The sequence below is a fragment of the Meles meles genome, chromosome X (assembly GCF_922984935.1).
Source record: "Meles meles chromosome X, mMelMel3.1 paternal haplotype, whole genome shotgun sequence".
Lineage (NCBI taxonomy): Eukaryota > Metazoa > Chordata > Mammalia > Carnivora > Mustelidae > Meles > Meles meles.
In genome coordinates, this window is record NC_060087.1 from 18,023,763 (window position 1) to 18,049,260 (window position 25,498).

Consider the following 25,498-nt stretch of genomic DNA (forward strand, 5'->3'; position numbering starts at 1 on the left):
CCAGGGACTTGAAGGGCGTAAGATGCACCTTTCTTTTTGCTAACCTCGGATGGAACTCCAGCATTTTCTTTAATTATGAAAGTAGGCAAAACCCTGGTATTATGGGCTGTGACCCTGCTAGCAATGGAAAGCATTATTTTTCTGTCTTGTTATAAATGTTCCAAGCGTCTTGAAATATTATCTACATACATCCCCACTTCAAAATCCTAGCAATGGTTAGACCCAATGCTAGATCTTCGTATTTAATGATGAATGAAGTAGCACATATGTTATGGTGACAAACAGTAAAACAACTGTTTGATTAACTGTATTTCAGAATAATTGGTTTCTCTTGTAAACCTGTGTTTCTTATGCACTCGTAAACATTAGTTTGAGAGTGGTCCTTAGGTTTTAAGAGGCTGCCCAGGAAACGTATGGTGCAAAAAAGATGAAGAACCCCCGCCTGTGTGAAGATTGCTGGGGCAGGTCTCAAGAAGGTACAGTTTCATTGAACTCCAGTCTTTTGATGCATCCTAATCTAGGTGTTTCAAGCAGGGTTGGCTATTATAGGACCCCATGGGTCCACTCAATGCCCAAGTCTTTGAACAGTCCGTAGTCTTGAATCCCTGGGTAACGAGCACATTACCAACAGTTCATGTATGTTTATAAGGATATTAGATGAAACCAGAGATTTGTGTTTGGAGATTTGTGCCGGTGCCAGACCTTGAACTGATTACAGTGTAGGCTTGATGTGATTACCTATGCCATGGAATAAATAGATTTATAGATGAAATGACTGAGTGTTGTCACAAGCCTCTTACGAGAGCAGAGAGTTAAAAGTCAGTGTCCAGCTGGAGACGATACAGCTTTTACTGTGGTGCAGTTACAAATACTTAGAAGCAATGCCAAATGATTGAAGACAGTAACACAAAGTAGAGTGTTCTTTCACAGGTACACAATACGTGTTGCATGAAAGAGCTTGCTTGTCATCTGATCCTTGAAGACAGGGACTGTTGGTACAACTTGAAAGGGTAGAGGTAGAGGGGGACCATAGGTCCGGAGGGGGCTGTGAATGAAGTTCCAAGGAAAAGACCGAATCCATGTAACTTGGCGTTGTTGGGAGGATGGCACGGACATGTCTAGGTGAGACGTGACAGGAGTGAAATGGGCCAATGAAGGATGTGAGATTTTTGACCAGCAGAGAATGCTAAGGTTTCTGAGCAGTGAAGCTACAGCTTGGGAATGCTGTGTCTAGGAATAACGACTGAAAAAAAGGAGTGGGGAAGCAGACGAGGGGGCATTTTTATAGTATAAATATTGCAACACGTTATAAAAAGTTTCCTGCTAGTTAGCTTGGACGTTGTAGGAAGAAACATTTTTACTTTAGAATAGAGTGCTGACTAAATTTAGGTTCTTTTGACTAAATGTATGTTCTTTGGCCTGACTGATGACACAGGATATGGGCATCCTGAGAGAGACACAGGAATACTTCTCAGCTTGCCCACACCCAGGCCCCGTTTTGCAGGGTTGGTGCGTATAAGTGTATTTTGCTTGGCAGTTGTTCAGAAGGGTTGTATATTTTTGCAAAGCCACTTCCTGAAAGATGGTGACTGTTTGGAAAGGGGAGAAAAATCCTAGCTGGTTTTGGTCGTAACAGCCCCGAGGTGTGCCCACGTGAGCTGTGGTGATGATTCCAGGAGCTCCTCCGGGTCCCCACGTGTTCTTGCTCTTGGTCGCCACAGGCTGGAATGATAACGGAGCTGAGAATGTGGGATTTTGGCAGGAGCTTCCAAGGCTCATCCCGCTTTCACAGCAGAAGCAGATGACTCAGATCTCCTGGACCGTGAAACCTGCATCTTGAGAGAAATGAGCCAGTCACTTACCTTTACTGTACTTCTAATTGGTCAGTGGCAAAACTTAGGCACCAGAAAAATGAAAAAGTTGCTTGCACATAAAAATATGTGGCCAAACGCAGTTGAAAATTCCACCCTTGCATTTCCAATCTCCCTGATGATATGGCCTCAGCTGTATCTCACTTTCAACTCTGGGAATATTTCAACTGCAACTTGACAGTGTGGAATGGGTTGAGCGTCTTTAAGATGTGGCAAAATCCCCATTTCTCCCCCACTGTATTACTAATGGGCAGGATTTCTACTCCTTACTGTGTAGTGAACTTTTAACAATTAAAAAAAAATCTGAGACACACAGAGAAGGGCCTAGCAAGCCTGGCACTGTGTAGGGATAACCTGCTTTATTTATTTTTTTATTTTTTTTAAGATTTTATTTATTTGACAGACAGAGATCACAAGTAGGCAGAGAGGCAGGCAGAGAGAGAGGAAGGGAAGCAGGCTCTCTGCTGAGCAGGGAGCCCATGCAGGGCTTGATCCCAGGACCCTGAGATCATGACCTGAGCTGAAGTCAGAGGCTTTAACCCTCTGAGCCACCCAGAGTTAAGGTGGTGATGCTAATGTGAGCTAAGAAGGTGGCACTGTTCCATTTTGCAGTTGAGAAAGCTGAGACTTGGAGAGGTTAAGTATTTCATATTCACACAGCTAGTGACCTATAAAGTCACTGTTGTCCAGAAGAAATGTTATGTGAGTCAAAAATGCAAGTCTCATGTAATTTTCCATTTTTAAATAGCCATGTTAGGAAAAGAAAAAAGAAACAAGTAAAATCCCATGATTCTGTCTAACCCAGCATACCCAAAGAATTGCCATTTCACGTAATCAATATAAAAACATATTCACAAGGCAGTTCACATTCTTTCCTAAGTCTAGGGATCGTTATGCTTCTTATACTTGTAACTCATCTCCATGTGGATGGGCCACATTTCCATTACTCAGTAGCCCCACGTGACTCCCAGTTCTGCAGTGGACAGGACCGTTCTAGACCAGTGCTTCTCAGTGATGGCAGCACACTGAATTCACGAGGGAGCACAGACGACCAGGGCCCAGCCTTAGAGGTCTTGATGTAATTGGTCTGAGATGGAGCCTGGCCCTCTGGATTTCTCAACCACTCCTCCCCGACCAGGTGACTTTATCATGGGGCCAAATTTGAGAACCTACTCAAGGGTGAAAAACCAAACCAACTGAGTCAAGAACTATGGGCACTGTCCGTTGGAGAAAGTTCTCTGAGTTTTCTGAACTGAGGCCCATTCGAAACTACTGCTCTGGCAATATGCTTTGTTAGTCGACATTAAAGAATGCCAGGCAACGCCCAAATTCATTAATTTCTTTCAATTTACATTTCCGAAACTTTTGGCCAAGTCCCAGAATAATGCAGGAAAAGAAAAGGGAGTTCTTTCCCCCCTCTTGATCTGCACGCTGGTCTAAATACACACCAGTACGAGTAAATGAAGACCTGAAGGTCTATTCTTTTAATTGAGGTCTGAGGTGTCAGTGTCTGTCTGGAAACTCTAAGTTGTGGAAAAGAGGAAGTTAGGGTTTGCCAGCTTCAGGTCATTGCCAGAATGAAACAAGTCTGGTGAGGAACATGTGGGAAGTGCTGGGTGAGGAAAGCAGGCAATTGTGGCTCCAGCTGAGGTCTGAAGGCTGCACAGCCCATGGTGTGGCGGGACGTCTAAGGAACGGCTCTTGCCAGGGCCCGTGCGCCTGCCCGCGCCCTCAGCCAAAGCTGCCATGTGCCTGTGACACCGGCCATGCAGGACTCAGAATGTCTCCCCTCGCCACAGCTTCACGTGTCCTTTGGATGCTTTTGGGAGTCATTTGGAAACATTTTTACATTGCCTTCTTTTATTTAAATCCAGACGGCCTTCCTTCTCTGGACACACTGATTATTTTTCAGAAGGAAAAATGCTGGGTCTTCTGGGATGACAGTGCTCTAGTTATATGCAAATTTGTTATGGTTCATTTGACTTAAAAGTAAGCAGGAGAACTCGCACCCATGGCTGAGTCTCTCATAGCCTTGACTAAATCAATACCCTAGTTCATTGAATTAGAAATACCGTCACCTGTAAGAGGCGCCATTACTTCATGTTCTCCAACAAAGATGGCGCTCCTCTCCCGGGCCGCCTTTTCCCCTGGCATTTTTACTTTATGTTCATTGAAAGAGTTCTTGCAGACATGACTTTTTATCCTAGGACTCTTTTGCATGAAATGCAAGCAGGATAGATTGGTTCGAGTCATCCTAAAACTTCTTCCCAGTTCTTTTGATTTCAAGTCATCAGCCCTTTTGTTTTCTCACAAGACCTTGTCTTCTTTCTGTCCATAGCGGCCGTGATTCAGCATTCCTTAAAAAAGTGATCCCCAATTGCCTCTTTGGAGATGCAGTAAGTTTTCATTTCATGCCCAAATCATACTGAAATCTTTCTGAAGACCTTTTAAGTGACAGTTTACTGGCCATGCAGCCAACTCATTTCCAAGGCCTACTATGAGAACTGCTCCATCATGTTCCCACACGGGCGGGCAGTGACTGTGCCCAGCTGACAGTTTTCAGATGGATTCCAGTTTCAGAGATGTGAAGATGCGGAAAGGAATGTGCTTCTTAGAACAGATGAATTATACTATGTAAATTGTATTTCTGCTAATCCAGGGTCCCCAACTTCTCAGTCCCATCCACCTTGTTTATGTGCTTTATTTTTTTAAAGATTTTATTTATTTATTTGACAGGCAGAGATCGCAAGTAGGCAGAGAGGCAGGCAGAGAGAGAGGGGGAAGCAGGCTCCCCGCTGAGCAGAGAGCCTGATGTGGGGCTCGATCCCAGGACCCTGAGATCATGACCTGAGCTGAAGGCAGAGGCTTAACCCACTGAGCCACCCAGGTGCCCCTGTTTTATGCGCTTTAAACAATATTCAATGAGATTTGCATGATGTTCCCTCCTCTGTTTTCTAGGTTTTCCTGTGCACTGGTGTATAAGCAAACTCCCCCACTTCCTTCTTTGCCTCTAATGTGTAGCTACAAAGCCAGACTGTAATGCTGTTCTTTCCATCCTTGAACATGTACATGAATCACCTGGGAATCTTGTTAAAGTGAAGATTCTGATTCAGTGGGTCTGAGAAGGGACCCAAGGGTCTGCATTTCTGACAGGCTCTCAGGTGATGCCCACACTGAGGGTCTAGGGACCACGTGATGAGTGGCCAGGCTTTACTACAACTGAGGACACAGTATGTCCCTGAGGAAACTCACCTCTCCTGGGGGCATGGGTGGTTTTGTTTTTCCTCCATTCACAGTATGATTCTGATGAAAATCTGTGACTTACAAATGTCAAGTTGGGTAAAAACAAAGATTTCTTAGGATAAAAAGAAAACAGGAAGTCTGTGTCTATTGTTTCACGATTCAGGGAGAGATATTTCTTCCCCTTAATTTGTTTTCTGAAAGATTTGTTCATTTTGTTTTCCCTTGCCTTCCTCCTCAAAAAACTTGGGCAACTTGAATTTATTAGGAAATCTGCATGTAATTGCAGATTAATAACCTAGCCATTAATACCACATTAGTTCATTGTGATTAATAGCATCTCTTTGAATGCTTAATGAATTAATAATGATGGACTATTTGCTTTGAAGTGTCAAGAGAACATTTTGTGTAAAAAGGCACCACGCATAACAGGAAAATTAATTATATGCCAGTTGGAGAATAGCTTGTCACAAATAAGAAATGTTTGTTTGGAATGGCTCACTGGTGTTCATATTTATACAATGAGAGGTATTTTTAAAGCATGGATGGACCTTTTAATTTAGAAAATGAGAAGGGGATTTTATTTTCACCAATAGCTGAGGTCGGTTTGGGAACCGATATTTCGGAAACACGCGCAAGCATGTGCCGGTATGCTCACAGGTTTGCTTCTTCCAGTGGTCATTTCAGTTATGTTCCAAATGGAGCAACTGCTACCTGCTGTCTGTTCTGAATTCTTAAGTTCACTTCCCCAAGGCCCAAACATTTCTTGTTACTAATTTTATTCCTTTGGCCTATCATTTGTTTTCTCTCTGGTTCCTCACTCTAATTTGGTGCTGTTGGCCATCATTGTTTATTTCTGTCTTTGCCCTACATCCGAGGAAGCGAAGGTCAAGGAAATTATGTGACTTGCCCAAACCAATCCAGCCATATAATTTGTCCCCCACAGATTATGGGTCTAACATTTCAAATGTCTCCAATTTTAACCCGGGCGGAAAGAGCTGCATGAGCGGAGGCTTTGTCTAGCTGGTGCCTTTGAGGAAACCCAAGTAGCCCAGTGTGATTGGAGCTCAGAGTCAGAAGGGAAAAGGGACAAAAGACAAGACTGAAGAGAAAGGAGGGTCCAGAGCCTTCAGGCCCTATAGGCTGTGTAAAGATTTTCTCCTCTGTCCTCAGGCACCAGGAGCCTGTTTGTAAATATCACACTGAGGGGCGTGATGAGTTTTGCCAGAGCACATTGGCCACGTGTAGAGAATGGCTTGGAGAGGGGAGTTGGTGTATGGAGACCCGTTCACAAGGCCCTGTCATGCTGTTCTGTTTTCTAGCTTGGGATCCAGATGAAGGTAGAGTTGGTCTTCCTTGTTACAGAAAACCCCAAGTGTTACTGGATATTCTTTTCTCTGTGTTCTCCCCAGGGTAGCGTAAAGGGTCATTGTCTCTTCTCTGTAGCCCCCGGTTTCTTTGACCTGAAGAATGTACTTCTCCAAGCACGTCCTGTTCCCCAGAATCTGCTGGGGAAGCCCCGGCAGCAGGCAGTGGGCAGGGAAGTTTGCTGTCTCCCTGCCGGCCCTTTCACTGCTTTGACTTACGCTGAAGGTGCTGTTGCTTCCCCTCTTTGGGATAAAGAAGGGAAGGAAGAGATCCCAGTTCCTAATCCTGTTAGAAACTGTTAGAAACTGTTAGAAACCTCAGTTAAAAAGGATGGTCTAGGTGGCTCAGTTAAGAGGCCAATTCAGCTCAGGTCACGGTCTCAGGGTCGGGGGGGGGGGTCGAGCGCCATGTCGGGCTCTGAGCTAAGTGAAGAGTCTGCTTGTCTCTCTCCCTCTGCTCCTCTCTCTCTCTCTCTCTCTCTCAAATAAATAGTCTTTTTTTTTTTTTTTAAAGGACAGCCTTCCTTGACCCCACAGTGTAGTTTGAACAGCCAGGAATAGAACCACTGCTACTCTTACCTCCTCATGGAAGGTGGGAGTGAAAACAGGGGTTAGTTGGGAAGTGGGTTTTTAAACCTATGTTTACAGTGTTTTGATGCCGCTTTCACAGATGAGGGAGGAATTGTGAAGTCTAGAGCTCAGATTTTTTAGGATTTGAGGGATGCAGTATTTATCCCACTCTTCTTTGCCTTGCTGTGGGGCTTGGTATAAACTGGAGATGAAAATAGCTGTCCTGTATTTTTTTTCACTTTGGAAGTATTCCTGGCATTGTGTAGTTTTTTGTTTTGTTTTGTTTTTTTGTTTGTTTGTTTTGGCTCTTGAACCAGTGAATCAACCCTTGCCTTAAACCCCTATCGCATTTCACCTTTGAGAAAGGAACTTTTTAAAGTTGGACTTTGCAGAACTGAAGAACTAACTTAGACTTAAATGGGCCAGTATGATGAGAGCTCTCCAGAACAAACAAAGTAGTGCTCTCCTTGAAGAATGTTGACATTTAATTAAAATGAAGCTGTGGAGTGAGGAAATCAGCAATCAACCTTGACTTTGAGTGGGACGGGGAATGGGGGAGGAGGAAATCTGGGCTGGCGATGTTCTGGGATCACAGGCATCTAGAAGGACTGGAGATAATTGTCAACTATACCTCGTTTAAAGTTGGGGGAGGTAAAGGAGTGCTGGCCACTGCTGTTGGTTCTCAGAGCGCGTTCCCTCTACCTATAGCATTGACATTAGCTGGGAATTTGTTAGAAATGCAAATTTCTGGGTCACACCCTAGACCCACTGAGTTAGATATTCTGGGGGAAGACCCAGAATTCGGTGTTTTATGATTTTGATGCCTGTTCAAGTTTGGACACCACTGGTTTAGACTAGACATAACATGAAGAAAAGCCCTCGGGACCAGCTAACTATGTCCTGCCCTAACCTCACCATGGCCTCCCATACCTGGCTAGGTTCCTCAGGAGGGAGTCTCCCTGGTCATAATAGCACAACCGGGCTTTGTGGGGGACTAACTGAGGTCATGTACCATACACCTGATGCAGAGCAGATGTTTAATAAAGGAATGTTATCACTTTTGTGTCCTTGGATATTCAGGACTACTGAGGAAGGACCCCTGCAGGGGGAATATAACCATACATGGTCTTTCCTTTATAACATTAAGATGGTAGAAATAGGTAGGACAAAATAAATAATTAGGGTTTTTACTCTAGGAAAAAAAATGAAGATGGATTTTAGTGACTTTAAATTCACCACAGGCCTTTCATTGAATTATCTGCTAAGATACAAATTATCTAACTAGGAAAGCTATTTTTTAAAAATTTTTAATATATTTTTTGTTTATTTTCAGCATAACAGTATTCATTGTTTTTGCACCATACCCAGTGCTCCATGCAGTACGTGCCCTCCCTATTACCCACCACCTGGTTCCTCAACCTCCCAGCCCCTCGCCCCTTCAAAACCCTCTGGTTGTTTTTCAGAGTCCATAGTCTCTCATGGTTCATCTCCCCTTCCACTTTCCCTCAACTCCCTTCTCCTCTCCATCTCCCCATGTCCTCCATGTTCTTTGTTATGCTCCACAAATAAGTGACACCATATGATACTTGGCTCTCTCTGCTTGACTTATTTCGCTCAGCATCATCTCTTCCAGTCCCGTCCATGTTGCTACAAAAGTTGGGTATTCATCCTTTCTGATGGAGGCATAATACTCCATCGTGTATATGTACCACATCTTCCTTATCCATTTGTCCGTTGAAGGGCATCTTGGTTCTTTCCACAGTTTGGTGACCGTGGCCATTGCTGCAATAAACATTGGGGTACAGATGGCTCTTCTTTTCACTACATCTGTATCTTTGGGGTAAATACCCAGCAGTGCAATTGCAGGGTCATAGGGAAGCTCTATTCTTAATTTCTTCAGGAATCTCCACACTGTTCTCCAAAGTTGCTGCACTAACTTGCATTCCCACCAACACTGTAAGAGGGATCCCCTTTCTCCACATCCTCTCCAACACACGTTGTTTCCTGTCTTGCTAATTTTGGCCATTCTAACTGGTGTCAGGTGGTATCTCAATGTTGTTTTAATTTGAATCTCCCTGATGGCTAGTGATGATGAACATTTTTTCATGCGTCTGATAACCATTTGTATGTCTTCATAGGAGAAGTGTCTGTTCATATCTTCTGCCCATTTCTTGATATGATTATCTGTTTTGTGTGTGTTGAGTTTGAGGAGTTCTTTATAGATCCTGGATATCAACCTTTTGTCTGTACTGTCATTTGCAGATATCTTCTCCCATTCCGTGGGTTGCCTTTTTGTTTTGTTGACTGTTTCCTTTGCTGTGCAGAAGCTTTTGATCTTGAGGAAGTCCCAAAAGTTCATTTTCGCTTTTGTTTCCTTGGCCTTTGGAGACATATCTTGAAAGAAGTTGCTGTGGCTGATATCGAAGAGGTTACTGCCTATGTTCTCCTCTAGGATTCTGATGGATTCCTGTCTCACGTTGAGGTCTTTTATCCATTTCGAGTTTATCTTTGTGTACGGTATAAGAGAATGGTCGAGTTTCATTCTTCTACATATCGCTGTCCAGTTTTCCCAGCACCATTTATTGAAGAGACTGTCTTTTTTCCATTGAATATTTTTTCCTGTTTTGTCGAAGATTATTTGACCATAGAGTTGAGGGTCCATATCTGGGCTCTCCACTCTGTTCCACTGGTCTATGTGTCTGTTTTTATGCCATTACCACGCTGTCTTGGTGATCACAGCTTTATAGTGAAGCTTGAAATCGGGTAACGTGATGCCGCCAGTTTTGTTTTTATTTATCAACATTTCCTTAGCAGTTCGGGGTCTCTTCTGATTGCATACAAATTTTAGGATTATTTGCTCCAGCTCTTTGAAAAATACCGGTGGAATTTTGATCGGAATGGCATTAAAAGTATAGATTGCTCTAGGCAGTATACACATTTTAACAATGTTTATTCTTCTAATCCAAGAGCATGGAACGGTCTTCCATCTTTTTGTGTCTTCTTCAGTTTCTTTCATGAGTGTTCTGTAGTTCCTCGAGTACAGGTCCTTTATCTCTTTGGTTAGGTTTATTCCCAGGTATCTTATGGTTCTTGGTGCTATAGTAAATGGAATCGATTCTCTAATTTCCCTTTCTGTATTTTCATTGTTAGTGTGTAAGAAAGCCACTGATTTCTGTACATTGACTTTGTATCCTGCCACGTTACTGAATTGCTGTATGAGTTCTAGTAGTTTGGGGGTGGAGTCTTTGGGGTTTTCCATATAAAGAATCATGTCCTCTGCGAAGAGAGAGAGTTTGACTTCTTCCTTGCCAATTTGGATCCTTTTATTTCTCTTTGTTGTCTGATTGCCGTTGCTAGAACTTCTAATACTATGTTGAACAAGAGTGGTGAGAGTGGGCATCCTTGTCGTGTTCCTGATCTCAATGGGAAAGCTGCAAGCTTTTTCCCATTGAGGATGATATTTGCTGTGGGTCTTTCATAGATAGATATTATGAAGTTCAGGAATGTTCCCTCTATCCCTATACTTTGAAGCGTTTTCATCAGGAACGGATGCTGGATTTTGTCAAATGCTTTTTCTGCATCAATTGAGAGGACCATGTGGTTCTTCTCTCTTCTCTTATTGATTTATTCTATGACATTGATTGATTTGCGAATGTTGAACCAACCTTGTAACCCAGGGATGAATCCCACCTGGTCATGGTGGATAATCTTTTTTTTTTTTTTTAAATTTTTTTTTTCTTTTTTACAGAGAGAGAGAGAGATTACAAGTAGGCAGAGCAGCAGCCAGAGAGGGGAGGAAGCAGGCTCCCTGCCAAGCAGAGAGCCCGATACGGGGCTCGATCCCAGGACCCTGAGATCATGACCTGAGCTGAAGGCAGAGGCTTAACCCACTGAGCCACCCAGGCGCCCCGGTGGATAATCTTTCTAATGTGCTGCTGGATCCTGTTTGCTAGGATCTTGTTGAGAATCTTAGCATCCATATTCATCAGTGATATTGGTCTGAAATTCTCCTTTTTGGTAGGGTCTTTGCCTGGTTTGGGAATCAGGGTAATGCTGGCTTCATAAAAAGAGTCTGGAAGTGTTCCTTCTGCTTCAATTTTTTGGAACAGCTTCAGGGGGAATTGGTGTTATTTCTTCTTTGAAAGTTTGGTAGAATTCTCCAGGGAATCCGTCAGGTCCTGGGCTCTTGTTTTTTAGGAGGTTTTTGATCACTGCTTCAATCTCATTACTAGATATCAGTCTATTCAGGTTGTCAATTTCTTCCTGGTTCAATTTTGGGAGTTTATAGTTTTCTAGGAATGCATCCATTTCATCTAGGTTGCTTAACTTATTGGCATATAACTGTTGGTAATAATTTCTGATGATTGTTTCTATTTCCTTGGTGTTAGTTGTGATTTCTCCCTTTTCATTCATAATTTTATTAATTTGGGCTTTCTCTCTTTTCTTTTGGATTAGTGTGGCCAATGGTTTATCAATCTTATTGATTCTTTCAAAAACCCAGCTTCTAGTTTCATTGATACGTTCTACTGTATCTCTGGTTTCTACCTCATTGATCTCTGCTCTAATCTTGATTATTTCCCTTCTTGCATGTGGAGTTGGTTTGATTTGTTGTTGATTCTGCAGTTCTTTAAGGTGTAGAGACAGCTGGTGTATTCTGGATTTTTCAGTGTTTTTGAGGGAGGCTTGGATGGCTATGTATTTCCCCCTTAGAACCGCCTTTGCTGTATCCCATAGGTTTTGGACCGAAGTGTCTTCATTCTCATTGGTTTCCATGAATTGTTTAAGTTCATCTTTGATCTCCTGGTTGATCCAAGCATTCTTAAGCAAGGTGGTCTTTAGCTTCCAGGTGTTTGAGTTCCTTCTGAACTTTTCCTTGTGATTGAGTTCCAGTTTCAAAGCATTGTGATCTGAGAATATGCAGGGAATAATGTCAGTCTTTTGGTATCGGTTGAGTCCTGCTTTGTGACCCAGTATGTGGTCTATTCTGGAGAAGGTTCCATGTGCACTTGAGAAGAATGAGTATTCTGTTGTTTTAGGGTGGAATGTTCTGTATATGTCTATGAGGTCCATCTGGTCCAATGTTTCATTCAATGCTCTTATTTCTTTATTAATTTTCTGCTTCGATGATCTGTCTATTACTGAGAGAGGCGTATTAAGATCTCCTACTATTAATGTATTCATATCAATATGACTCTTTATCTTGATTAATAGTTTTCTTATGTAATTGGCTGCTCCCATTTTGGGGGCGTAGATACTTACAATTGTTAGATCATCTTGGTGGATAGTCCCTTTAAGAATTATGTAGTGTCCTTCTGTATCTCTGACTACTTTAGTTTAAAATCTAATTTATCTGATATGAGAATCGCTACCCCGGCCTTCTTTTGAGGGCCATTGGCATGAAAGATGCTTCTCCATCCCTTCACTTTCAGTCTGGGTGTATCCTTAGGTTCAAAATGGGTCTCTTGTAGACAACATATGAATTGGTCCTGTCGTTTTATCCAGTCTGCAACCCTGTGTCGTTTTATGGGCACATTTAGGCCATTCACATTGAGAGTGATTATTGAGAGATAGGCTTTTATTGACATCGTGTTACCTTTGAAGTCTTTCTGTCTGTAGATTGTTTCTATATTTCTGTTCAATGATATTCCTAGGACTTTTTCTCTTTTATAGGACCCTCCCCCCCTTAATATTTCCTGCAGTGTTGGCTTGGTGGTTGCATAGTCTTTTAAGCCTTGCCGGTCTTGGAAACTCTTTATCTCTCCATCCATTTTGAATGTCAGTCTTGCTGGACAGAGTATTCTTGGCTGCATGTTCTTCTCATTTAGTACTCTGAATATACTTTGCCAGCCCTTCCTGGCTTGCCAGGTCTCTGTGGAGAGGTCTGACGTTATTCTAATGAGCTTCAGGAAAGCTATTTTTATAAGTTAAAGTGTCAGCTTGGGGGGTGCTTGAGTGGCCCAGTGGGGTAAGCCTCTGCCTTCAGCTCAGGTCATGGTCTCAGCGTCCTCGGATCGAGCCCCACATCAGGCTCTCTGCTCAGCAGGAACCTGCTTCCCCCTCTTTCTCTGCCTGCCTCTCTGCCTACTTGTGATCTCTGTCAAATAAATAAGTAAAATCTTTTAAAAATACCATATTGGTAGATTCATTGCAATTCTATGCTGTCAAAGAGTAATATGAAAATTTAGTTTAAATTATTTTGAAGTGTAACCCTGATAAGTGTAATCCTTATAAATTCACTTGCAAGTGAGCATAATAAAAGAGTTACCTTCTATTAGACTTTTGTAGTGTCTGACAGTTTTATAAAATTGATTTCATTATGGGCAAAGAGGTCTTTTGTGTTAAATGGGGGGTATTTTTATGTTATTTGGTAACCCATGATTTAGATCAATGAGATAGAGGTTTTTAGTGCCCCTAAAATAATCTCTGCCCTCTTTTCTGAAGCTGATGCCAGCCAACAAGGATCATTTATAAGATGATCATAAAAAATGAACAGAGAAAAGGATTCTGACAGTGTCTCTCCCTGTATGGAGGTGGGAGTTTCCCAGAAGAATGAGAAATAGCAGTTCGTCCTGTCTTTTCTGTGTGTCAGAAAGACTCCAGTGATGCCGTGCTTGCCCGGCTCTGGGCAGAGTTGAGCGCACCAGTCGTGCGAAAACATGAGGGCTATGGGATCCACAGACCGTGACTTAGTTAACTTGAATTTTATTTTTTAATGAGAATAACAACGGGCTTTGCAAGCTGATTTAGAGTCTCCAGGTCCAGCTGCCTAAGAGTTTAATACCCGTGCAGTGTGAGTTAGAAAAATGAAATTTTTTGGTATGGTAAATAAACTGAGGAAATTTGGAAATTTGGAAACCAAATTGAAGTCTGTAGCCTGGAAAATCACCAAGGACTAAAAATAGCAAGATTAGAGGTGACAGTCTGCCGTGGACCATCCGAAGGTGGTTTTTAAGTACCACCAAAGGAGAAACCAAGCCATGATAAGATAGGCTTAAAGTATATATATATGTATGTATGTGTGTATATATATGTATATATATATATAATTCTGTGAGTGCCTGGGTGGCTCAGTCGTTAGGCATCTGCCTTTGGCTAAAGTATGATTCCAGGGTCCTGGGATTGAGCCCTGCATTGGGCTCCATGCTTCGTAGGGAGTCTGCTTCTTCCTCTCCTTCTGCCCCTGCTTGTGTTCCCTCTCTCGCTGTCTTTCTCTCTGTGAAATAAATAAATAAATTGTTTAAAAAAATATATATATATATACATAATTTCTAGAGAACGTTGTGTTTGTTACATAGGTGTGGAAGGACGTAACTTCCCTTAGAATGTGGATTCGACTTGTCAGTGTTTTGATTTTTCCTGTTTTTTTTTTTTCCTTTTAATTAGACTTAGAAGACACTCTCCCCCTTCCTTCTAAGGGAGAAGTGTTGGCATAACCTACCGTGAGGTCGAGAATTCACACTGATGACGTGTGATGGGAAGGTCTTAGGATGCAGTTGCTGTTTGCATTAAGCGCATCAGGTCCCCAGCTTCAGCATCCCTCTGCCTCCTAGCAGGTAGCCGGAGGATTCCCTGGAGCCCAGGCACATAGCAGCGTTGCGGGGTGGGGAGAGAGAACGCAAAGGAGCATGTTTTGATAGAGTTTTCTGTGCTCTGGAGCCATCTCCTTCAAATGGCATCAGCTCAGCCCCAGGATTCTTGGGAGGTGTTTGCTCATTGGCCTCATTTGTGCGTGTGAAATTTTTGAAAATGGTTTTAGGTGAAAAGGTCCTAAATATAGTAGAAACTTCAAATGACTGGCCTGAGCTGCATTTGACTGTTGTGAGCTCTTGACTTACTAGGGGACTTCTGAGTCTTCAGGAGTCTGGCCTTTCTTTGGAATGCTCTTCTCCTGTTCCAGAGCCCCCAATAAAGGCCTGTCTCAGCAGGAGAAGTGAAATGAATGAGAAGGATTGGTGGTCCTGTCTTAGCTTCTGAGCTTGAAGGACGTTGAATGCCAACTAAGTATTTACCCCCAAATGGAAGACCAGGAAGTACATAGTTGAACTGAGACCACTGGTAAGATGAAACCTAGGAATCCTAAAACCTGGTGTTCATGAAAACCAATGAATGAAATCTTGGATTTCATCGTATGATACAGAGACTAGGATGTGAGAAAAGGAGATTATGGATGTGTGTGTAATCAGGACATTGCTGATTATAACAAGCAATAATAAAAGAAGTGCAACTTCTTACAGTTCCATTTCTGTTGGATGAAAAACTCTTAGATTTAACCGTTTCAGGAATTCAACTCTGCAATTGTGGACTGAGCATCAACCACACCAAGCAGTAGGCCGTGGGTGCTTAAGATGAATGTGACCCAGCCCCTACCCCACAGACTACTCGATTTAATGGAGACTAGTCATTGTTGATGCCAATTTTATGTACCGAGATTACTTTTCATGTCACAGTACTTGGGACCCAATGACCAAAAATACCTTCTTCATTAAAATTCTCCCTCTAGTTGTATCCTATGAAGCCAGGGTTGTGTTACAAAGGCATGACTGTCAGGCAATGGGCAGAAACTAATTCTATGTGGACTGTAGATCTAAATGTGAAACAGTAAGGATTCTGTAAAAAAAACTTAGACTATTATGATTGGGGCAGGCAAAGGTTTCTTAAATGGGACACAAAATATGCTAACCATACACAGAAAAAATGGGGAACTTGGATTATATTAAAGAATTCGATGATTTTATTTGATGAAGATTAATGAGAAAAAATACATAATATTTTTGTGTTCTGTTCGAATTTGATGATCAGAAGCACTTTGAAACCAACTTTATAGTCTCAGGTTTGTTGCATGATACGTTTTTATGAACTGGAGTTTCCCTTTTCCGTTGTGACATGGTTAAGAATACCTGGAAGAGGGTGAAGATTGAGAAATTGTCCAAGAAACAACACAGATGATGATGGGAATGCCCTTTTTGGGTGACCCAGGAGCCCTTCTCAGCACTTTAGGGACAGTTTAATAACCTGAGTAATTGCCTTTAATAGGCAGCCTTTGTTTTCTGCTCATTAATTACTCTCCAGGCTTTATTCCTCTTACCACTAATTCAAATACAGAGATACATAAAATGGATGCTGCCAGCTGATTACCACATCACTGTCTGCATATCAATGCTCTCCTGCCTGCTTGGGCGTGGGGTCGAGAGGAGAAGGGAAGGGGTTTGACAAGTAACCTGGGATAGCTGAATTTGTTTTAAAAGCCATGTTCTGGTACAGAAAACAGAATGCTGACACAGACAGGGGTTATCTCACTTTATGGGACTTCCCTTTCTTGGGGGTGGCAGGTACTGCTTTTTTTTTTTTTTTTTTTTTTTTTTACAAACTAACGGTTTGTGGTGACCCTGCATTGAGCAAATCTATTTGGCGCCATTTTCTCCAATAGCGTTTGCTCGCATTATGTCTCCATGTCATGTTTTGGTAATTCTTAGAATATTTCACACCTGTTCATTACTCTTATATTTGTTACGGTGATCTGTGATCAGTGAGCTTTGATGTTATCATTGTAATTATTTTGGGGCCCCACGAACCATAGAAGATGTCAGACTTAATTGATAAATGTTGAGTGCCTTCTGGCTTCTCTTCCAACTGGCTTTGCCCATCTTGCTTCCTCTCCTCAGGCCTCCCTGTTCCGAGACACAACAATATTGAAATCAGGCCAATTAATAACCCTACAGTGGCCTGTAAGTGTTCAAGTGAAATGAAGATTCACCCATCTCTTACTTTAAATCAAAGCTAGAAATGATTAAGCCTAGTGAGGAAGATACTGTTAAAAGCTCGGACTCTGGCACTGAATGGTCGCCCAGTTGTGAATGCAAAGGAAACATTGTTGAAGGAGATTAAAAGTGCTCCTCCAGTGAGCACACGAATAACAAGAGAGCAAAACGGACTTCTTGCTGATCTGGAGGAAGTTGCAGTGGTCTGCACAGAAGACAAGCCAGCCATGGTATACGTCCCCGTAGGTCAGAGCCTAATGCGGAGCAAGGCCCTAACTCTCTTGAATTATGTGGAGGCTGAGAAAAGGTGAGGAAGCTGCAGGAGCAAAGTTGGAAACTGGCAGAAGTGGATGCATGAAGTTGAAGGAAAGACGCTCTCTCCCTGGTAGAAGGTGAAGCAGTGTTTTCCAGTTACCCAGGTATCCAAGTTCTCCAGAAGATCTAGCTAAGATGATTCAGGAAGATGACTACACTCTACACAACGCATTTCCAGTGTAGATGGAACAGCCTTATTTAGAAGAAGCAGCCATTTAGGACTTTAATAGCTAGAGAGGAGAAGCCGGTGCCTGGCTTCAAGGCTTCAAAGGACAGGCTCTATTGTTCTTAGGGGGCCGAGGCAGCCCCGGTGACTTTAAGTTGAAGCCTGCCCTTACTGACCATTCCGACCATTCATAGCCCTTAAGGGTTATGCTACGTCTACCCTGCTTGTGCTCTCAACGGAACAGCAGAGCCTGGATGACAGCTCATCTGTTCACACGTAGTTTAGTGGGTATTTTAAACCCACTATTGAGTTCTGTTAGCTCAGAAAAAACTTAGGACTGCTCATTGGCAGTGTACCTAGTCACCCAGGAGCTCTGATGGAAATGTGAGATTCATGTTGCTTTCATGCCTGCTAACACAACACCCACTCTGCAGCCCATAGATCAAGGCGTCATTTTCACTTTCAAGTTTTATTATTTAAGAAATAGGTTTCACAAGGCTATAGCTGCCACAGGTAGTGATTCCTGTGATGGCTCTGGGGACAGCAAATAGGAAACCTCCTGGAAAGGATTCACTGTTCTAGATGACATTAAGAACATGTGTGATACCTGTGAACAAGTCAAGATACCAACACTCATAGGAGTCTGGAAGAAGCTGATTCCATCCCTCATGAATGCCTTCGAGGGGTTCAAGACTTCAGGGGAGGAAGTAATTTCAAATGTGGTGGAAATAGCAGGAGAACTGGAACCAGAAGTGGAAAGTGACGGTGTGACCGAATTGCTGTCATGTCATGATCAAACTTAAATGGATGGGGAGTTTTTTTCTTATAGATGAACGGAGAAAGTGGTTTCATCTTTTTAAAAAATGAATTAATTGATTTGAGAGAGAGAGAGAGCATGAGTGGGAGGGGACGAGGGAGAGGGAGGAAAAATCTCAAGCAGACTCCCTGCTGAATGCAGAGCCCAATGCGGGGCTCGATCTCACGACACTGAGATCATGTCCTGAGCTGAAACCAAGAGTGGTTAACTGACTGTGCCACCCATGCACCCTGAGAAAGTGGCTTCTTGAGATGGAATCTACTCCTGGCAAAGACACTGTGAAGTCTGAAATGACAACCAAGGATTTAGAAAATTACATAAACTGAGTTAATAACGTGGTGGCAGGGTTTTAGAGGATTGACTGTAGTTTTGAGAGAGCGCCAAATCCTAACCACTAAACCACCAGGGAGCGTCTTGACTCTAGTTTTGAAAGAAGTTGTTCTGTGGGTAAAATGCCATCAAGCAGCATCTTACGCTACAGAGAAATAGTTTGTGAGAGGAAGTGCCAATCTATGGGGCAAACTTCACTGTTGTCTTTTTTTTTTTTTTAAAGATTTTATTTATTTGACAGAGATCACAAGTAGGGAGAGAGGCAGGCAGAGAGAGAGAGAGGAGGAAGCAGGCTCCCTGCCAAGCAGAGAGCCCGATGCGGGGCTCGATCCCAGGACTCTGGGATCATGACCTGAGCGAAAGGCAGAGGCTTTAACCCACTGAGCCACCCAGGCGCCCCTCACTGTTGTCTTATTTTAAGAAACTACCACAGCCACCCCAACCTTCAGCAAGCTCCAGTCTGATCGGTCAGCAGCCATCCACATCTAGGCAAAACCCTCCACCAGCAAAAAAGAATGTAACGTGTTGAAAACTCAGATGATGGTTAGCATTTTGTAGCAATGAAGTATTTTTTAAAATTAAGGTATTACATTGTTTATTTTTTAGACATGGTGCTATTGCACATTTAATCATCTGCTGTTACAGTGTAAACATGACTTTTATATGCACTGGGAAGCCAGAAAATTAATTTGACTCACTTTATTGCAATATGCACTTTTTTGCAGTAATCTGAAACTGAACCCACGGAATCCCTGGGATGTGCCAAAAATTATTGATTTTCATGTGTATTTAGGGTTTTGGGAATGCCCTACTTAGCATTGCATGTCCTCTTTTTACCTTCTTGTCATACACAGCCTGCCTTGGGTGCATACTCAGGTACATACGTACTACTTTGAGTTCTTTTGCTCCCATGGCTTGTTTTTGGTCCTCAGGGTATTGTTGTTTACAATCTGAGGAGTGTTTATAGCATCAGAAGAACATCACATCCCTAAATGGAATTTGGATTATTTACTTCCAAATGTGTCTCTCCAACAGTCCCAACGACTGTGGGAGTAATACAGTGGAAAGGCACCTGATCTAATTTGAATAGAAATGTATGTGAGTATGGTTTTAGAGCTTTGTGTTTATTGAAAAAAGAAAACAATCTTCCTTCTTGATCCTTGGGGCTAGTTATCCTGCTTTTATTGCTGTGATAATACATAAGAAAGAAACACCAAACAAGTCGAAACAGTTGAAAACACCCACATCCAACTCAATTTATTTTATTTGACTCTGTGGAGTTCGTTGGGCTTGTTTGATGTTCAGGTGCTCATAAAAAACAGGACAGGAGCTCTGGATTGCGTTTTTTTGTTTGGAAAGGTAGAGCTTCTAGTTTAGAAGTGGAGATTCCTCTTCAGGGAATATGTAATTATTAATTGGATCAGCACTCTCCATTGTATCTTGAAGCTCTTGAGAGTACTATGGGGGCATCTGTTGTGCCATCGTTGGGAGGCAGCTGGGTTGTTTCAGAAATAAAGTCCAAATACCTTGACAGCAGCAGGCTGACACAGCTCGATGTAGGCAGTGCCACGGTACTGCTTGGGGATGCTTCATCTTGGCTCCATGTAAGTCAATGAGTACTCGCCGGTACATCCAAAGTGTGTTTTGGCGGGGGGGGGGGGGGGCAGTTTTTATTGAGTCTTGCCTTTTCCCTCCTTCTCCCCTTCATCATGACAGCTGCCAGTTTCCACCTTCAAACAAGAGCATCAGTGATGTTATAAAGTGCACATCATTTTCTGGGTGGGCTCATGTCTACGCTGACAGCCATTTTATACACACGACCTCATTTCAATGGCCAGGACTCTGCATGGGGAAATGGACAAGCTTTCAGGCAATTTCGGTAGGCTTTCCAATCTCGCCTCTCCATTCCCTGTCTAAACAACGTCTCCCATGTCCACAGCATGTTTATGCAACATCGAATAAAACTTCTAATGGGCAATTTCTTCCAGGTGACCTCTTGGAGAGGCTGGGCTATGAGGAAATCTTAAGAAACCCGACCCTGATGAAATTGCCTCCTTTGAGAATATTACTCGGTGCAGAAACAAAGAACAGAATTCAGTTATTTTTGGTTCTTGAATAAATGAATTCTGTTTCTTTTTATGTAGGTGGCAAAAATGTTAATCCCTGCAGCAGGTCCAGTCTGAGTCAGAAATTGAACTTCAGGTTTCTCTGAATTAAGAGAACCTGGGAAGAGAGAAGGTTAACTTTTTTTTTTTTATTTGAACCTCAAGCAATTTGGACTCGGTCATGCTGTCTGTATATCTTTTATAGATGTGTCTTTTCCAGGGTTGTCTGTCTTTACATTTAATTTTCCGGAGGCCGGGACTGTGGTTATGGAATGACCTCTAAGTTGCACCATTTGTGGGCGGATACTAATGAATCCTTTCTTAACCTTCCCAGCCCTTTTGGAGAAATCTATCAGTAGAAGGCGGGACACCGAAGCCATACAGAAAGCCAAAATCCTTTATTCATCTTGCATGAATGAGAGTGAGTAATAAAGAAAATAACTGAAATATTTAACACCCTATCCTTCAGAGAGTCTATTAATGCTTAAAGATGTTCTTTAAGGAAAACGAGAACTACTAAGATTTCGATTAATGTTTAAAAGTGTTGTTTGAGGAAAGGAACAATTCTCAAAGACTGAATCTTGACTCTTCTTGTCTTAATGTTCTATTGCTGGCTTGATAGAGAAAATAAGAAAATAATTTTATTTCTTTGGCTTGGATTCCTTATGTAGCAGTTCCTCCATGAGAAACTTGGGTAGGGTCAGGAGGGCAAACCCTACCATATGTGGTGCAGAAATGAGAATCCAGAGGCCCTGTCTGGTGTGAGAAGGAGCCTGGGAGAGAGGGCATTTGGGAGTGTTGCTATATCCCACAGAAGCTTACCTAGGCCTAGGAAAATCCCGATTCCCAGGTGGGCCAGGCTCCTTCCGCTTCTCCATCAGCCTAACAGACATCTTAGGTGGGTGTCTTGGGCCTGTCTTGGCATCTTGGGTCTGATTGGGGTTAAGGTTAACACTTGCCATTTTATCTGGTGTGCTTCTTCAAGACCACTGTAGGAAGAAGCCAGTGCCTGTGGGAAGTGTGTTACCTTGTTTAGAATTTGGGATATTATTTGGTGAGCTAGAAGAGTGTGATAATAGGTGGCCAAAGAGTCTGGAAACATTCATTCACGTGCATTGGGGAGTGGTTGGTTATACTGAATGGTTTCCTTTACTTAGGATTGTTCCTTCATCTTGCGGAGTATCCTCAGCCTACTATCACTCATTGGGCTGTAACAAGCCCATCTTTTCTTGTTGGGAATATCCAGCAGCTTCTGTAGTCCGCTGTCCTGGCAAGAATACCTAGTTCAGGCAGTCACATTGAAGTGTGAGCCATAGGTAGTTCTGTCTCTGTGGTCCTGCTCAGTCCCCTAACAGGTGAAATGTGAAGTTGGGGTCTTATGGGGAATTTTCTTTTGAGAAGATGCACTTGCATTCTAGTTTGGTGATACAGTCTGCAATTCTAACTCTTTCTTTGTATTTGCTCCCTTTCAGAAGCGATCGAAAAAGCAGATGCCAAACCATTGCTGCACATCCTGCGACATTCCCCTTTCCGCTGGCCTGTGCTTGAATCTAACATTGGTCCCGAAGGAATTTGGTCAGAGAGGAAGTTCAGTCTCTTGCATACCCTTGCAACGTTTCGTGGTCAATACAGCAATTCTGTGTTCATCCGGTTGTATGTGTCCCCTGATGACAAGGTGTCCAACGAGCACATTTTGAAGGTATAGTGAGGATTTGTTCATTCTGTTTATTCAGTCCAAGGTCAGCCTTTTGGAGTGTCTTTCTGGGGAGAGAGACTCATCCTACCTTAGTGAAATAAGAGGATAAAAATTCTGTTAAACTGTGGGATCTAGAATATTCCTTCCTCCCAGATTTTCTTCGTGTAAATCATGAACAAACCAATTTTGTCAGCCTTTCAGGAAGCTGGTGGGTGAGTTTAAGTCATCTCTGACCTGGTCCTCAAATATCTACTCTGAGCATTGTGGGGTCCCTAAATTCCAGTGGGGAGCAAGCTACAAAGACTCTCTGAGCTCTGCTCTTCCCTACACCTCCTCATTCCCCTGGCAGAGGAATAATACTGAAAGATTCATCAATGACACAGCTTGGCAAGGATTCAAATACATTTCTTAAAATTGTTTTGTGTCTTGATCCTACTCTGTTTTTTGCTTCCATAGTTACTTTTTTCCTTTTAAGATTTTTAAAAACTTAATTATTCGAGAGAATGAGTGAGAGAGAGAAGGAGCGAGGGGAGGGCCAGAGGCAGAGGGAGAATCAGACACCTTGCTGAGCAGGGAGCCTGATGTGGATCTTGATCCTGGGACTCAGGGATTATGACCTGAGCCAAAGGCAAATGCTCAACCAACTGAGCCACCCAGGTACCCCACTTCTACAGTTTCTCTGACTAATAATGAAAACTTTATTGAATCACTATTTTTTCCCCTCCCAGTTCTGTCCTTTGTCAAACCATCAAATATTAGTGATATATTGATGATCAAGTCGTAGAAGTATAAAACTGTTAAGGAGTATATTACCCTCTTCTGCTATAAGTCAACTTTTATTTTTTATTTTTTAAAATTTATTTTATTTTATTAACATATAATGTATTATTTGTTTCAGAGGTACAGATCTGTGAATCATCAGTCTTACACAATTCACAGTATTCATCATAGCACACACCCTCTCCAGTGTCCATCACCCAGCCACCCTGTCCTTCCCCTCCTACCCCCCAGCAACTGTCAGTTTGTTTCCTGGGATTAAGAGTTTCTTATGGTTTGTCTTCCTCCCTGGTCCCATCTTGTTTCATGTTTTTCCTTTCCTATCCCCCACAGCCCCCTGCCCTGCCTCTCAAATTCCTCATATTAGAGATAGCATATGATAATTGTCTTTCTCTGATAGACTTATTTTGGTTAGCACAATACTCTCTAGTTCCATCCACATTGTTGCAAATGGAAGGATTTGGTTTTTTTTGATAGGTGCATAGTATTCCATTGAATATATATACCACACCTTCTTTATCCATTCATCTGTTGATGGACATCTAGGTTCTTTCCGTAGTTTGGCTATTGTGAACATTGCTGCTATAAACATTCAGGTGTACGTGCCCCTTCAGATTACTACATCTGTATTTTTAGGGTAAATACCCAGTAGTGTGATTGCTGGGTCATAGGGTAGCTCTATTTTCAACTTTTTGAGGAACCTCCATACTGTTTTCCAGAGTGGCTGCACCAGCTTGCATTCCCACCATGAGTATAGGAGGGTTCCCTTTCTCCGCATCCTTGCCAACATCTGTCATTTCCTGACTTGCCAGCATCTCTCGTTTCCTGACTTGTTAATTTTAGCCATTCTGATTGGTGTGAGGTAGTATTTCACTGTGGTTTTAATTTGTATTTCCCTGATGGTGAGTGATGTTGAGCACTTTTTCATTTGTCTATTGGCCATTTGGATGTCTTGTTTGCAGAAATGTCTGTTCATGTCTTCTGCCCATTTCTTGACTGGTTTATTTGTTCTTTGGGTGTTGAGTTTGATAAGTTCTTTATAGACTTTGGATACTAGCCCTTTATCTGATACGTCATTTACAAATATCTTCTCCCATCTGTCAGTTGTCTTTTAGTTTTGTTGACTGTTTGCCTTGCTGTGCAAAATCTTTTGATCTTGATGAAGTCCTAATAGCTCATTTTTGTCCTTGCTTGCCTTGCCTTTGGCGATATTTCTAGGAAGAACTTGCTACAGCTGAGATAGAAGAGGTTGCTGCCTGTGTTGTCCTCAAGGATTTTTGATGGATTCTTGTCTCACATTGAGGTCTTTCATCCATTTTGAGTCTGTTTTCGTGTCTGGTATAAGGAAATGGTCCAGTTTCATTCTTCTGCATGTGGATGTCCAGTTTTCCCAACACCATTTGTTGAAAGCCTGTCTTTTTTCCATTGAACATTCTTTCCTATGCTGTAAAAGATTAGTTGACCATAGAGTTGAGGGTCCATTTCTGGGCTCTCTATTCTGTTCCATTGATCTATGTGTCCATTTTTGTGCCAGTACCATACTGTCTTGATGATGACAGCTTTGTAATAGAGCTTGAAGTCTGGAATTGTGATGCTGCCAACTTTGGCTTTCTTTTTCAACATTCCTCTGGCTATTCAGGGTCTTTTCTGGTTCCATATAAGTTTAAGGATTGTTTGTTCCGTGTCTTTGAAAAAATTGGTGATATTTTGATAGGGATTGTAATAAATGTGTAGATTGCTCCAGGTAACATAGACATTTTCACAATATTTGTTCTTCCAATCCATGAGCATGGAAAGTTTTTCCATTTCTTTGTGTCTTCCTCAATTTCTTTCACGACTATTCTATAGTTTTCTGAGTACAGATTCTTTGCCTTTTGGTTAGATTTACTCCTAGGTTTTGGGTGCAATTATAAATGGGATCAATTACTTAATTTCTCTTTCTTCTGTCTTATTGTGGGTATATAGAAATGCAACTGATTTCTGTGCATGGATTTTATATCCTGAAACTTTTCTGAATTCCTGTATGAGTTATAGCAGTTTTGGAGGGGAGTCTTTTGGGTTTTCCACATATAGTATCATATCATCTGCAAAGAGTGAGAGTTTGACTTCTTCTTTGCTGATTTGGATGCCTTTTATTTCTTCTGTTGTTTGATTGCTGAAGCTAGGACTTCTAGTCCTGTGTTGAATAGCAGTGGTGATAGTGGATAGCACTGCCGTGTTCCTGACTTTAGGGAAAGAGCTCTCAGTTTTTCCCCATTGAGAATGATATTTGCTGTGGGTTTTTCATAGAGACGAACAACTGGCTTTTGTGATATTGAGGTATGTACCCTCTATCCCTACACTGTGAAGAGCTTTGATCAAGAAAGGATGATGTACTTTCCAAATGCTTTTTCAGTATCTATTGAGAGTATCATATGGTTCTTGTTCTTTCTTTTATTCATGTATTGTATCACTTGATTGATTTGCGGATGTTGAACCAACCTTGC

At 42.2% G+C, this 25,498-nt stretch overlaps 1 protein-coding gene across 10 annotated transcripts in view; it reads left to right on the top strand.

Moving 5' to 3' along the window:
• Window positions 1-25,498, top strand: part of PHEX (phosphate regulating endopeptidase homolog X-linked) — a 221,876-nt gene that overhangs the window by 25,478 nt on the left and 170,900 nt on the right. For 8 of the 10 annotated variants that reach the window (XR_006816898.1, XR_006816899.1, XR_006816901.1 and 5 more), the window contains 2 exons: window positions 20,874-20,960; window positions 22,012-22,238. Coding sequence is in view for 6 of the 10 variants with exons in the window: in XM_045996132.1 (XP_045852088.1) it covers window positions 20,874-20,960; window positions 22,012-22,238 (314 nt within the window). In the remaining 4 variants the exon portion in view is untranslated. Of the gene's footprint in view, window positions 1-4,222; window positions 4,268-20,574; window positions 20,673-20,873; window positions 20,961-22,011; window positions 22,239-25,498 lie in introns of those variants that run through there. The other 2 variants (XM_045996137.1, XM_045996138.1) reach the window with 2 other exon arrangements.